The sequence below is a fragment of the Gobio gobio genome (assembly GCF_949357685.1).
Source record: "Gobio gobio genome assembly, chromosome: 18".
NCBI lineage: Eukaryota > Metazoa > Chordata > Actinopteri > Cypriniformes > Gobionidae > Gobio > Gobio gobio.
In genome coordinates this window covers 36,236,407-36,252,336 of record NC_137111.1, presented here as the reverse complement: position 1 = coordinate 36,252,336, position 15,930 = coordinate 36,236,407, and the positions used below count along the sequence as shown (strand labels likewise).

The 15,930-nt window shown below is 38.0% G+C and overlaps 1 protein-coding gene across 1 annotated transcript in view; it reads right to left on the bottom strand.

The window, feature by feature from the left end:
- Nucleotides 1-15,930, bottom strand: part of trim8a (tripartite motif containing 8a) — a 35,063-nt gene continuing 19,133 nt past the window's right edge. The window contains exons 2-6 of the mRNA XM_079842621.1: nucleotides 7,922-8,017; nucleotides 5,575-5,808; nucleotides 4,969-5,000; nucleotides 4,758-4,873; nucleotides 1-3,625 (exon numbers count right to left, since the gene is read on the bottom strand). Coding sequence (XP_079698747.1) covers nucleotides 2,997-3,625; nucleotides 4,758-4,873; nucleotides 4,969-5,000; nucleotides 5,575-5,808; nucleotides 7,922-8,017 — 1,107 coding nt within the window. The 3' untranslated portion in view covers nucleotides 1-2,996. The remainder of the gene's footprint in view (nucleotides 3,626-4,757; nucleotides 4,874-4,968; nucleotides 5,001-5,574; nucleotides 5,809-7,921; nucleotides 8,018-15,930) is intronic.

The following is a 15,930-nucleotide window of genomic DNA, read 5'->3' as shown; positions in this document are numbered from 1 at the left end:
ATAAAGAAATGTAGGCTACGCACATACAACAAGCGCATTTAGCCTAGCACACAGCATTGTCTTGGGTGTTCGGTATGTTCTGTCACAAAATATATGTAATAAAAGCTGACCAAGTGACAGTGAATAGCACCATATGACCAAAAGTGTGAACCGAATGGTTGGCCAGTTTTCTTCGCAGTGCGGTGGAAAAGAGAACTTCTGAATGTATTCATAAACAGAGAATGTTCATTCAAATGAAAATGTTAGAATCCTGAACAGACTAATTGCAAGAATCTGGAACAGACAAATCAGACGAAAATTTTCATGCTGAACATTTATGTTCGTGTGAACAGGCCTTCAGTCTGCAAAAAAACATGTCCGCTCTCTAATCCGCAAGTTCTCAAGCTACATTAAACACGGAGCAATACAAATCTGAAAAGTGCTGTGTGATCAACACCAGCAAAGCCATCATCGTGGGACATTGTTCCCCCTAATAACTGGGCAGGTTTTAATAATTGATGTCAAAAGAAGAGTAAGCAAATGTGACTGTTGCAGAAAAACAGGAGGCTTTAGACTACAGATGCTCTGTGCTGGGCTCAAAGGGTACAGAAGACCTTGATGCCTTTGTACAAAGATGTCCAAATCCTAGAATTTTCACACACCAACTCCTTTACATGAAAAATTCCCATGTGCTTTTTATATTCCTTTTCACTTCAGGCCTTACATACATCCTTATGTGATCACATGTATAGAGGAGCTGAGCCAGGCAGCCTCTGTTGTGTTTTGCAATCGATCCTTCCGGCAGGCTACAGTCCTCCCACGGGTTGCAATGAGCCAGCATGAGCAGCCAGCGTGATTAGCATCATGGGACGGCAGAGCTCAGAAAAACAAACCCATTGTAGAGCTCTCAGAGCATATGGCGTGTCCACCCACAGCAAGCAAAGGGGGGAAAAAGAGGGTAGAGTCTAGTCAGATTTCTAATTGGTCACAAAATGTTGACTGTGCTGGTCTGAGAGCGCAGTAAGGGTGGATGTATGGGGTTTGAGGGAGGAGAGGGGCTGGAACGTTACACTTTATAAATAAATGATGACCTGTTCTTCAAGCCTGATTACTTCCCCCATCCCCTTTCTACCCCAGCCGGCCCTGCGCCCCCATGCCTCCATGCTTTAATGGAAAAATGTGACTGATGCCCCCCATTGACCCATGAGGAAGAGCTGGAAAGTCTGGCATCAGTCCATAGGCTGCTATATTTAAATGATTTAAAAGTGGTCTTGGCTTTTATTTTTCTTCAGGAAGCCACATATTTCGCTAAAGTGTTCGCTTCGGACTTGCCCATAGTGCCGTTACTATCTTGTAAACAAATGATTAAACTCCCTCACGAATGATTAACTTCACTTTAAACATAACCTCCAAACCTGTTTTGATAATCAACAACAAGGTCTAAGCAAATGATCCAAGCCAAAGACGAACAGGGTCGTGCTTGATTTATGGGATTTTTGTTGGATCTGCAACTCGATGGAGCTTGGCATAAATAAAAGGTATATTCATAAAATATATAAAAATGTCCAGTGTTATAAAATATTGTTAATTTACATGACTTTTCCAGCTCTAGAAATCACATTTGTCAAATTAGGCTACCTCATATATACAGATTTTTCAGTGGTAACTGGTTCTTCAAAGATAAATATGATTTTTTTTGCCTCGGTCTTCTTGTTTTAAGTCACGAAGTTTGTTGAGGCTCCCTGGTTGAGAACCACTGCATTAGAAGCTCCGTAGTTTTTTGAACCATGACTTCTTCCGCCAAAAACAAACTACATTACAAAATGACAAAAGAGTTTTCGCACACATCTGTTTAAACCAGCATTTAATACTCTTTTGAAGCACATTTATTTTGATTTCCAAATGTATGCAGTCCATCCAGTTTTCTTGTATAAAATATGTGGAAAAAAAGTCAACTGTTCTCTTGTCTCACTCAGTCGAGTCTTTTTGGAGTTCTGAGTGCACCGAAAGGCTTTCCTGCATGCCTACAAACACAAACAGGAAGTTTTTCCAGCATGTTCACGACAATCAGTGTTCCACGGCGACCGCAGACCCCTTCGGGCTTCACCGTCACCGACTAAAACAGGAAGTACAGTATATCTACACCGTTATAAGACTCGGAGGTGTGTGTAGGCACCAATCATCCTGAACATGCTTCACATTTGCTTAAATGCAGGAAATAACATTATCTGACAGGAAGCAGAATCCAGAAGTACTTCAGATGCAATAGCTCATGACATGCTTGGTGGAACCTCTTTGAGTGAAGCTTCCAAAGAACCTGGATTGATCTTTTTCGAACTACTGAAAATCAATGAAAAATATTAATACATAATTGTAAACATAACAGAAAAATAAGAACCTCTGGCCTCTAAGGAATGTAAGTAACACGTCAAACCATAATCGCGGTTACCTGTGGAGCCGTTCGGCAGAAACTTAAGCCCAAAATCTGAAGGTGCTGTAGAGTTGAAATATGATAAATAATAAAAGACTATCCCTCTTTTTTTAATAACAATATTCCCCATCTACTAAAAATAAAACTGTAGAAGTTTAATAGCAATGTTAAAAGGAATCTTCAGCACATAATAAAAACCAACCAGATTCCAGATGCCCTAAAGGCAGGAAGAGGGGAGGTGAAAGGAGTTAAAACTAACTCCATTTACAAGTGATCATTATCTGCTCTGGGTCAGAACCCTCTGCAATTATCCAAAATCTGTTTGTAATTTTAAAAACTCAGCTGGGTCCCGCCTCCACATTTCTCAAAGAAAGATTCCCTTATTATTTTACACAGGGACAGACAGGGGTTTAATGCTTAAGTTGGAAGAGATTGGAGTTTTTAAGCCTCGAGGCTTGCATTGCATGATAAAAAGTGCTGTTTTCCTTTTAATTGTGATGTTAACACGCCTGATTTTGAAAGACAGGCGGGAAAAAAGGTCTATGAAGGAAGGAAATGAGCGAGTTATCGGAGATGCAGTGGAAGGTTAACTGGTGACATATGGTTTAGTGGAAGATTGCCCGTACAATCCATAGAAATCAGGGTGCCTGTGGCTCTGTGAGGCGTCGATCCAGTCGTGCATTGAGAGCCCTTGGAGGGGCTGGGACATTGAGGCCGTGGAGGGCAGGGGGTGCGAGTAATCCTGTGTCCAAGGGAAAGATCCCGAGCGAGGGTAGGGAGGATGGCCGCGGTGGTTCGATATGGAAGGGACGCTAGAGCAGTAGCAGTTGTCCATCGTGCACATGAGAATCTTACGGCCACCGTACTGCGGCAGCATGGCCTGCTGGGACGAGCTGGGATTGGGGTAGTCAGCTGGAGTAAAAACAGAGCTGGAATGATGGACCGACTGGGCGCTGCTGCTACTGCTGAGGCCTACAATGTGCTGAGTGGAGCTACAGGGAGCCATGGGCGGCTGTGACGTCGGCCCGTCCGTGGAGCTGGAACCTTGACCCAGGAACTGCTGTTTGCTCATGGGGCCTGACGAGGAATCCAGCAGGCTGGTGCTGCTTTCAGGGAAGGCTGTGGAGTGTTTGCGTTTCTCACCCCCGGAGGTATTCGCACTGGAGGGGTGGACAGATATGCTCTGGAGGAAGTGTGCGGGAGTACTGAATGGTGCTGGAAACAAGGGGACGAGAACAAAGAGTTTGATTTGTGAAAAAAACATGTTGTACAGAATTGTTTTTGCAAGCAAAGTCAACGGTTCTCAATTGGTTGGGCTTCAATGGCCAGATTTTACTTTGGACATCAATAGACAAAAAAAAAAAAAAAAAGGGTTTATCATATAAAAGTTTAAAAAAGGTCCTCAAAACCAATATTTATTTTGCATTTACCAAAACGCATAAAAAAGTTCTCTGTTTTTTCGTGTAAACGGCCCCTTATTTCTTCAATGTTTTAGTGGTTTTTGAGATTTTTGAGGATGAGCTCATTCCAGGGACAATGACGAATAAGAGATAATAGGGCTTTTCACTCTTGAAAAAGTTAACCCTGGGTCATTCTAAATCCCGGGTTATCTTGATTCAAGTTTCACACTGCTCATAATTTATCCTGGGTATTCATACGCTGCTGTTTTACACTGTACATTCCTAATTCCTGGGTTAACGTCCTTATTTGCATGTTTGCGCTGTTAGTGTCACTGATTGGAAGAACGCTGCATGCGATATGCTTACATAAGGGCTCTAGCATTGTGCATCCTCATATTATATATTTGCCCACTGTACTATTAAGTTTATCCTGAATGGACTTTTCGGACTATAAAGGTAAGAATGAAAGTCTCTTCACTACAATTGTTGCGTTGTCTGTTGCCATTTGAAATTGTTCTCCTCAAATGCTGAAGCTACTGTTTATACAGCACGCAGTGTTTCCGTGACTGACCAAAGCACATGCATCAAGTCATAACATTCTAACACCACTTACACTATATAAGTTTGGCACCACAATGCGCGGTACGAACCCAAAAGCACCACAAAAGCAGTGCGAACCCTTCTCCGGAGCAGGGTTCATTGGGGTTAAAATCAGGGTTTTAACCGTGGTTAAAAGTGGTGTTTAGAACGCCGATAACACAGGGTTAAGCACAGTTTGAAAAGCCCTAATGAAAAATCTTTTATAATTTAGTTAAATCATGTGTCAATAATCTTTTTATTCATGTTGGTTTCATATGGGTTTGGCAAACTTTCTATACCAGAATCCATGACCCAATTAGAAAAGTTGTGTGACCCACCAGTTACTGAGCCACTGAGTTTTTACTCACCTTCCAGTATTTTTCTCAAGTTCTTTTCCTTTTTTGAGACTTCAGACAGGAATATTTTGGAATTAAGATGACCCACTTTGTAAGGAGGCAGAACACTGCCTGTACACGATGTTGATCTGTAAAAAGACCATTTGACCACCAGATTACTAAATCTTCAAAAAAGATTTAATATAAGTATTCAATAGATTTCTGCACTTTATAAATGACATACCTGTCCATGAGTATTTTCACTGGTTTTGTGTTCTACAAAGCAAAGCAAAACAAAACAGCACAATATTAATCTTCCAGCAGTCTACAAGCTCCTGCTTGACTGCCTCTTTGTCTGTAAACATGGAAAAATCTGGAAGTGCAGATCGGCTGATAACAATCACACACAGACAGGGAAGCATTTCTCACAGGTATGGGCACATTCACACTGTGTATTTATGAGAGTATGTGGGTGAGTGCAAGGGGATTTGTAGCAAAAGTCAAAGGAGAGTGTGCTTAAGGAAATATTCACTATGTCCGAAGCCCAAGACTAATGACTTACTGACCAGTCAGACAGACAGCACCTTTATAGAAGGAAACTGGTTTCAGACAGACTTCCAAGAAAACACGACATTGTGTTTAATAATCAAAAACAAATTTAAGGCTATATTTAATGACTCCACTATTTTATTCTTGCTGGACATGGAATGAAACATTGAAAACTTAAGAATTAAAATTTACTTGAATTAAACATGACATTCATCAATTACACAGGACTAGGATATCAGTGGCAGTTAAGGATGACCAGATGAAGGCACCTGTGAAGGGTTAAAAAGAGAATCGACCGCACCTTCATGATGTTAATATTCTCCGCCTTGTCAAACACAACTTGGACAGAGCTGAGCAGTTTCTTGGCCTCCTGACGGCGTGCATTGAGCTGCAGGGTTTGGGTTGAGTTCTCCTGGCAGTATTTAGAGTGTGCTTTATCCAGCACTTCCAGAGTTCTCCCCAGGTCATCTTCTAAGAGTTGGTGCATTTTGTGATACTGCACGCGCACCTCCTCCTTCAGCTGCTGTACCTTATCCTGCACAACAAACACAGGGTGCACACTGAATTTCTATAGTCTCCCTAAATGTGAAAACTTGAACAAATATCTCCCTGTAGGAAAGGAAATGAATAATATCACACAAGTTATTTTTTTAATGTCTCTGTCGTTTTGCTCAGACAGCAGTGAAATTGAATAAATGAATGAAGTGCCCCTATTACGCTCGGATATTACTTTTAATGTAGTGTTTTATTTAGCTCTTTATGAATGTAAAAGGTCTGCAAAATTTCAAAGAGCAAAATGCACGATATATGGAGTTACTGTCTCCCAGAGGCAAAAAAAAGCGATTCTGAACTGCCTGAAATGAGTCAGCAGTAAATCCAGTCTTATTTCCTGCTCGAACCTACATGGGTATCTAACAAGTATGCATAATGGCTGCACGCAAACAATGTCTACTTTGACCTGTCCTCAAACACTGTAGTTGTAGCTGAGGCCTGGAAGAGTTTGGTCAAACGATGAGCTCAAATTGATACTGTAAAACCAACGCCATTGTTACTGTTCGTATCACTGTGTATACATGCGCTGAGGAAGCTCCGGAGCCGAAATTCAGATATGGTAATGGACGTTTCGTTTCCAACATGCGCTGTAAGCGGTATACCAATCACAACAGACTGAGCCATCTGACCAATCAGAGCAGAGTAGACTCTCAGAAAGGCAGGGTTTAGAGAGACCGAATCCTTTATCGAACCGTTTCATACACTGTGAGAAAAGAGTTGATGCTACAATGTATATTATGAGAAAATCTAAGTGTTTTTTTATCTTAGATGGAAGTAAACCTATTGTAAGAGACCTCCAAAACAAAACAAGGAACCATTAAAATAGCATAATATGGGCGCTTAAATTTTTCTGCTTCTGTGTTTATTTTTCTCTCTATGTTTATCCTGAGAAAAATCCCAAGTAATTTCACATCTGCTATAGAGTTTCAGAAGAGTGTTTGTAGAGCAGCTCTCTGAACAGATCTTTGAAGGTTTAATAGCCTGTGAGATGCACAGAAGATTGAAATGTGTATATGTGCCATCTAAATGATATTCAAAAATCTTCATTTACTTTCACAAGATCATCTGTAACCACACACCATCTTTTGATTTTAGAAAAGCTTGTATACAGGGTCCAAAACTTACTTTTTACTTTACTGACCATTAAACTGTATTTAGCTGATATATTTGTCCTTATGAACATAAAATGATCAAATGATCAATTCATATTCAGTGTCATATTAGTATTATTAATATAGTAAACATTATAGTTGAAGTAACTTAAATAGTAAATGATACCCTATTTTATAGTGTTTATATAAAATATATATATTTTGAATTGGTTTTAATCAGTTTATTTTCATTTTAGTTTAAGTTGAAATCATTTTGTTATGTGCTGTCATGTTTTTATTTTATTTTTACTTTCATTAAATTTTCGTTTTTTTAAGTTTAGGTTTTTCATTTAATATTTATATTGTACTTTATTTAAGCTTTATTTAAATTGACAAAAACAATATTTAATAGTTTTAGTTAACAATAACAACACTGGCATCATTTGCATCAAAAAGTGCAGCTCATTATGTCACTCGATATGATTTTGTTCTTGATAATTTCATTTCATAGCAGCACAACTTAGCTCTATATGTCATCTTTCACTTTTGTTTTAAAAAATAATCACTTATTTTATTCTGGTTCATGTAAGCATGTTGAACGAAAAGTGTTTATGTATTTGATTGCATTTGCTTCCTTAGATTTTAATTTTAACTTACCTTGAATATTCATTGTCATTTTCATATTTCTATGTGTATCTCTGAAAGAACAGCAGCCATTGTAGAAGCTAACCAAATTGGAAAACTGGGGAATTTGACCAGACGTCTCCTTGACAGTATTATTTTGTAGTACAACGCTTATCTAATACATTTCCCTTAACACAAAAATAAAACTGCAGACAGAGAAAAGGTCTACATGCGGTTTAAGCACAGACTCTGCCAATGTCATCCCAAAACCAGCCTCTTACATATTCATTAGCTGCAGTAGAGGGTGAGGGGAGAGACCTGCAGACAGAGAGACAGAGTAAGACGGAAGCGTGTGTGCATGTCTTATGAATGTGTCTTTACCTCCACCAGTACTTTGTCAGACTCCAACTTATACAGCTGCTCCTCGAGGTCTTTCACTCGATCGTCAATGCGATCCTGCTGCTTCATTAACATATGCTGAAGGGAAGAACAAAGACAACACAAATCAAACCTTTTTCCACAGAACCATTATCTGCCAAACTTAAAACAAAAACATTTGAACTGTGAACTATTTGAAATATTGGTAACACTTAACAATAAAGTTCCATTTACATTAGTAAACAAACTAACAATGAAAAACATAGAAACACTTTATTTTATAGTGACCTTGTTACACGTTAAACATACTTACTTTAATAAAAACAGTAAATGGTAGCACTTTATTTTAAAGTCCTGTGCCCCATGTACATACTGTGTACTTATTTATAGTTATTACAATAACTGGGTAATAGGGATGGGCGATATCTTATCGTTTGCGATATACCGGTAAAAATTCTCCCCAAGATAAGAATTAGTCTTCCCGCAATAATAATGATAAAGCCTAGTTGATGACGCGACCCATTCGCCCGACTAAGAGCGCTCAGTGTTTCTCACACACTCAAAGAGAGCGCCAGAGAGTCTTATACCACACAGAATTGACGTGCTACATGTATACTGTATTCGTTATTTTACAGGAAAATACAACAAAGGTGTTCATTTGGAATTATACCACCTTTATGAACAAGCATAAATGAATGCGCTAATGGCAATCTCATTGGCTGGCACTCACCTATTACACAAGCCTGAAAAGCCAGACCCACATCAAGATGTTGGGTCTGGGAACACACCATTGGCAGGGCTCAAGCCGAGGGGCGGGATAAACGGTTGTCTTTCAAATTCCCTCTGCACACAATAGGATAGCTCTACAACCAACCAGAGCAACGAAGAAGGTGAAGCGGAGCAAGTTGATAGATTAAACTTTTGCCGTATCCGGTCAGCAAAACTCTGAACACATCTTCCTTTCTTAAGAATGACTTCAGCTTTTCTTTGAGAAAAGAACAAAGAACGGCACTTAACTCCAAGTCTTCCAGAGTCGCGGCCAAAGCCGATTCAAAAGAACGCTGAACGCCAGCTTCTTTGTTTACAAGTAGCACGCGGAACCGCCGCAACTCTGCCGTCATTATGTTAAGCCCGCCCACCGACTCTATACATGATGTGATTGACCTGACCAGAGTTTGGTTGTTCCAGCTCGCAAGCCAACGGAGAGTTGCTAGACGAATTAGATTTGCTGCCGCTAGGGTGCGTCTAGATTTCTAGGCTACTATTACTGTCCTCGTTTCGCTTTCAGCAAATCAGTTCGGACGAACGCTGACAACTTGATTAATATTCATGAACCCAGCAGCTCATCAATCCTAAATATTCTCTTATCAGTATTATTGTTAGTTTTTTACAGAAACACTAAACGACCAACAATGTCTTAAGCACCACCAGTTCAGTTAAAATGACGAATATGCACAATACATTTTCATTCTCACATGATTACAAAATTTTAGTTCAAATGACTTAAGTTCTATGCATTAAATCATTATTTGCAATTTTTTTGTAATATGAAGACATGGTTGGGATTATTACTTTTGCTGTCTGCACTATTTTTGCCACTGTTTGCACCATGAGCATATGAATAAATACAGAATCTGTGTTTACATTTCAAACTTGTCATTGATTTCAATTATTATTGTTTGTATTGTGTGATGTTTTTCATCACAGTTGCACAATTAAAATTTTAACTGCACTTTTACAGAAGAAAAGTATATCTACAACTTTTCCATTTCTGAAAAGGCTGGTGTTTGGATTTTTACTGTTTTTTTTATTCTTTTATGTAATTTTTTTTATTATAGGAGCCTATTTGATGATGGGTATGTTTTACTTTAGATCATCGTTTGTTTTTCTGAGGCTCTCAAGAATGCATGCAGCTCTCACTTGTAGCCAAAAACATGGGGAATGGTACTAAATTGATATCGTTATCGCAATAAATACCAGAAAATATTGTGATATGTCTTTAAGTCCATATCGTCCATCCCTACTGGGTAATAACTAGGTACTAACCCTGAACCTACCCCTAAACCTAACCTTAACCCATGTAGTTACCTTATATTAATCAGTACTTTCTTAGGTAAGTACACTAAGTACACAAACTGTAAAATAAATGGCAAACCAGTAAATTATGCATAATTACAAGCAACAAACCCTAAAGCAAACCCTACTCCTAACCTTAACCCAATAGTAAGTATGTTGTTAATTAATATTACTTAGTACTTCATTGTGTGATTACACTATAACAAGGACACCTTAAAATAAAGTGTAACCAAAAAAATATATTGACTCTAGTTCATAGTAATTTCAACATTTACGAATACATTATTAAAATCAAAACTTGTGTCTGTAAATATTATTTAATGGACCTGACCTAACATGAACTAACAATGAACAGTTGCATTTGTTTCAACTAATGTTAACAAAGATCAATAAATACTGTCAGGAATGTATTGTTAATTGTTAGCTTTTTTTTTGTTAATGCATTTAAATATTTTTAATTTTAGCAAAACCTAGGCTAACAAAAGCTATGTATTCTCCATCTACTACAAAATACAATCCCAAACATCCTGCAGGCCCTTTCTATGACATCCCAAAAAAATCTTATTATAGCAAATGAGTGAAACAAAACATGTCGGCAATGAGACTAATTCATCAGAATCACGTTTGCTGTGTGATTCTGCCTGCTATTAGGTGTCTGGACAGGTTTTAAATTGGATTCAGAGGAAGCCACTAACCCCAAAGCTCCCCCATCCCCCAGCCAAATCAAAGCCTGACAGTGTGCTGAAGCTTTTATAATCCCCTTTATACTCGGTTTCACATGCCCACGAGAAGAACACTGTACCTCACCACAACAAAGTCCATAGGATGCTGAATAACAAGCCAATTTAGTTGTTTAATCACACAAATGTCCATGCAGCATTCAAAAGGCTGATTGCAAAGGGAGAATGCAGCTGTCATGACAACAATAACGCACATTGTGCATGCACGAGTGTGCGCATTAATAAGTGTGGAAATTTGAAGCAGAGCGAAAGGGGGCAAGGCCGTCTCAGGCTCTCATTTTGCTCTCTATCTCTCCCTTTGTTTGCACGGGCTTCTTTCAGTGTCAGTGACAGATTGTCATGTTATCCGTGCATAGTGAGATGTGCACGAGACCGCTGCAGGATCTATAGGTCACATGAGAAGAGACACATTCTTGGGGCCTACAACCGGGCTCCTGTAAGCCCCTGCATAGATGCCAAATAAATAGCATCTCTACAGTCAACAGTTAACAGTATTCACTGGTCTTCATGGACACAGATACAGCGCAACAGTCCAGAAGTAAAAATCTCATTCATTTTCTCCAGACATGCCATGAGCTCACAATGTCATTTTACATTCATTTAAAAAATAAAACAAAAGTTAAATGTCAAATGAACAATAAAATACTACATTACCCACAATTATGAAATGCGATCACCAATCAGAGAACTTGCTGTATCACTATACATTGATATACTAGAACATTCTGAGGTTTGTAAGTTGATGGAAAGCTAAAAATTTAAATAAATCATAAAAATGTAAAATTAATAAATAGGGCTGCACAATGAATCAAAATTAAATTACAATGATTATCAAATTGCAAACGTTCTCGCTAACAGCTCATGATCCAGTGTTTTCAGTGTCTCAGAGCAGCTCAATTCACAGTAAATGCTGCTCCACAAAAACTGCATCACTATATTTTTTTTCACATTCACATGCCTAACATTATTGTTGCTGTAAATTTGCAGCATTTTACCAAATTTATATTGAGAAGCGTTTAGAAATCTCAACTAAACAGATTTCTCAGGTGTCCTGGAGGGACTATTAGGGCCAGATTTACTAAACAGGGAAAATTAGCTTGAGAGTGCAATTCCATAAAAGTGCCAATGGGAATGGAAAGTTCTGCACGTGATCTACTGACGACGTGCAAATTAAAGAATACAGATGGATCTTTTCCATAATTACTGACACAATTGACTAAGAGCAGAGAAAATAAGCATCTGGTTTAAGACATGCCTTTTTTGGCAGTAAATAATGGCGGAAACACCAGTAAATTGACGAGCGCAAACCTTAGTAAATCACCTTGCGCGATTAATTTAAATACTCTCCTTCCATAAATTTTGTGTCTGAAAGGGAAACTCCTACAAATGCATATGCAATAATGTCAGCTGCAAAAGTAACCAGTGTCCACACCTTTTCATTGTTAATTTTTCACTGCATGTCTTTAGTAAATCCTCACAGTAGTTTAACGCCAAAAGACTGTAAATCTGGCCCTTAGTATTGTAACATTGTATAAAATACAATGATTAGTATAATTAACCATATTAATTTGTGCATTCAAGTGTGTTATTACAATAGTACTTTATTTCGGTCTTCTTTTTTAATAATTAGAGTTATTTATAATAAGAATAAATAATATAAAAAAATAACATTCTCTTGTCATGGATGTTTCAGAAGAAGAAATATAATATGCTTCCTTATGAGATTAAATGTTTATCTATCATAGTTTAAATTGCAACAAGCTAAATAAGTACTTTTTGTGACCAAATCGAGCAGCCCTATACTCCAAATAAATAATTCTAAAACAAAAACATTTAAATTATTTATCTGAATGTCATGTGACCGTTAACTGACATCAGAGAACTATGAACATATGAATGTGTTGTTAAATTATTAAAATATTCCCGTTAAAATCTCAGGAGAAAATGTTTTTTCAAAAGGATTCAGGTGACAAAACTGTAGGAATCTCTGGTCTAGGAGTTTTATTTATTTTTTATTTAAAATTGTATTTTTTATTTTAAATGTTTTATAATCAATAGCAATAAAATATCAGCGCCACTAAAAAAAGTGGGAGGTCACTTTTGCACATTCATAAAAAATGAAAACTGGGTTTTACTGAAAAAAAAACCTTATTACTTTCTCTGCAAAGGATGCTTTAATCCCATAATGCATTGTGAACACGCTCCGTGAACAAATCCAAGATGGTGGACAAAGCGTGCAAAATGTTTGTTAATGTTTATTGTCAATTTAATCAAGTACTGATAAAATATGATGCATTTCTGTGCTTATTAGTGCATTACTTAATTCGCTTAGAAGCATGTTAACGCCAAATTCAACGCCAATTGTAATTTGATCTCTCCTAAGCTGTATGAGAGGAGCTCTGTTTGTTTGTTGAGCAGCCCATGTAGAGCATTTCGTTTCAGTTAGCAGGCTGTCATTTAAGGCAGCAGTCTATGTAGGCAGCAGCACAGAGCAAAACAGCTCACTACATTCTGCAACAAATCAATAGTTTTTAACAGATGAGTGTACCACTGCTTTGGTCTTACAGATTGGCATTTCGAGCAGTGGTATCAGCCTTAGTCACTGATTACACACAGTTACAAGCACAGGAAACTGTACATCTTCAGCTCAACAATGGCCAAAGCTTCACGAAAAAAAGCCAGCAGGAAGTTACAGAAAATGACTGCACTCTTGGTGCCATTCAGCTTATCAGCAATCAAAAAATATTTAAGGTTTTTAATTTGTTACAACTGTGGGTGTACAGATGAACGTATCCGTGTGCTATACATCTGTGCGAGCGCTTCTCGTTTCAAAACGCGCAGATGTGCAGATACGATCTGTCAATCTCTTTTGATTCGGAGCACGGAAGGTAGCATCTAAAGAATCTACAGGCTTCTACAGACAATTAACTGTCTCTGTGATAAATGTAAGCCATTTGATTGCAGAGATGCAAAGCCTGATGATAGGCTTGCTGATGGCTTTTTTAAGCTTTTTAGGTGAAGAAAATGCAAGCTCAGACTGAGACCAAAATAATCTGGTTTTGTGGGGTAGTGTGAGGGGCGTGTGAGAATTTCACAGCTAAATGCTGGATAGGAGTTGATTTATTTCAGCAGTTTGTAAGTGACTCAAAACAACCTACGTACATTCACAGCAAAGACAAAAGGTCAGGTATCTTGGTAGTTAAATGTGAAATGTGTGAACAGCACACTGCTCTGAATGCATAGTGAAGATTACTAATAATTCACTTATAAAATGGAAAAAACTTGCTGTACTTCACAGTTTTATTCATTCATAACCACACAACTCGATGAGAGTACAGATCCGTTCAAAAAGGATAGACACGTTCAGTTCTGGCATGTTCCATTAATATAGAAGCCTTTGTGCGCTATAAGGAATATAGTATTTAGATATGATTCATAAACTATTATCTAACATAAAACTAACCTGTTATCATGAAAAGTAGCTAGAGAATGAACATATATAACATTGACATCCCCCGCCTCTTAAAATAGCGATTGGCCTGTCCAAATCTAAATACATCTAAATCTAAAATCATAGTAGACTAAATGTTAGTCGACGAGAAGAGGCTTGGTCGACTAAATTTTAAATCACTAACAAGGCCAATCCATGCATTAATACAGTGGCCCGGTTTCACAGACAGGGCTTAGATTAAGCCAGGATTAGTCCTTAGTTCAATTAGGGCATTTAAGTAGCTTTTATAAATGTGTATTAGAAAAAGAAAAAAAAAACATCACTGGTGACAAAACAATGGCACTGACATATTTCAATATACGTCTTTAAGTTAAAACAGCACAAAACATGCATTTTAGTCTGGGACTAGGTTTAAGCCTTGCCTGTGTACCGGGGGAGAATGTAAGGCAGAAAATCCAGTGTTGGAACATTTCGAGAGGGTAAAGAATGACCCCAAAAAGGTGACGCGTGACCAGGACTTGTCATTTAAAAGTAAGTAGTAGCTTAACGTTATCCACTGTACATGGCCACTCGTTCTATCGCTAACGTAAACCTACATAGGCCTAAATGTGTATTAATATTATGTGCATATCCAAGTGTTTGAGCGGAGTGTAGAAGATAAATTTGTGCACGACGCATCTTCTCAAAGGCCGGCTTCATTGTTAGCAATAGTCAAATTGTCCATATTGTTGTAGTGTTTCAGTTAGCTGCTATAGGCTATATTTTATTTATTCATTTTTATATAATGTACAATTCTTTTGTTTGTGTTCTGACCTCGAAAAACTGAGTTTTCATTCAATGTTAAGGCTACTTGTCCGTTGGTCTGATTGTATTTGCACTGATATTTCTCTTTTATGTGCTTTACCTTACTGCATATTCATTTAGGCATATTCGTTTGTTCATAATTTATATTTATGTCCTACTTTTTAAAATAAATCTTGAAAAGTTCATACAATGTTTGCCTGTGTCTCTGCGGCAAGCTTTATGCACACACTTAATTAAGATTTTAAATGCCTATTATTATAGTTTAGTATTTCTCCCCGACTAATGGCTTAAATGAATGATAAGGAAAATCTTTAGATGAGGCAGCCCTAAAAAGCATGCAACAATGTCATTATTTTGAGACAGCGGGCCTGCGAAGACCCGTTGTCTAACACGCAGACAAACTGATATTCAATTAATTGTTAATGACAATATCATAATTTTAAACATTTTGAGCACATACCTGTAATCATATGATTTTCTCCTTGCTACAAAATAATAACATTCCTTAAAATTGTGACACCATTTACATATCATTTAGACCCCTTCAACAGCATGGCATCTCCCTCTGTTTTATCCATTTTTACACATACTGGCCCTCATTTACCAATCTTGCGTAGAAACAGGCGTATATGTTGGCGACTTGGCGTAAGATTATGCTTACACTCCTCTCACCGCCTGATTTATGAAGCTGTGCGCACCTCTGAAATCCAGGTGTACGCAATACCTGCCCTTGATAAATGCCGCGGCTAAAAACGATCGTCATTAGAATAACACGCCCCTATATATTCAAGTCTCTGCCTCCCCCACGCCCTCGTTTTACGCCATGGACACACGGAAGACGGCAAAGAAGCGAAACTTCTCTGACGTGGAGATTGAGACCATCACCAGGGAAGTGGAAAAAAACTAAATTGTTTTATTTGGGAGTTTAAAGAGTGGGATTA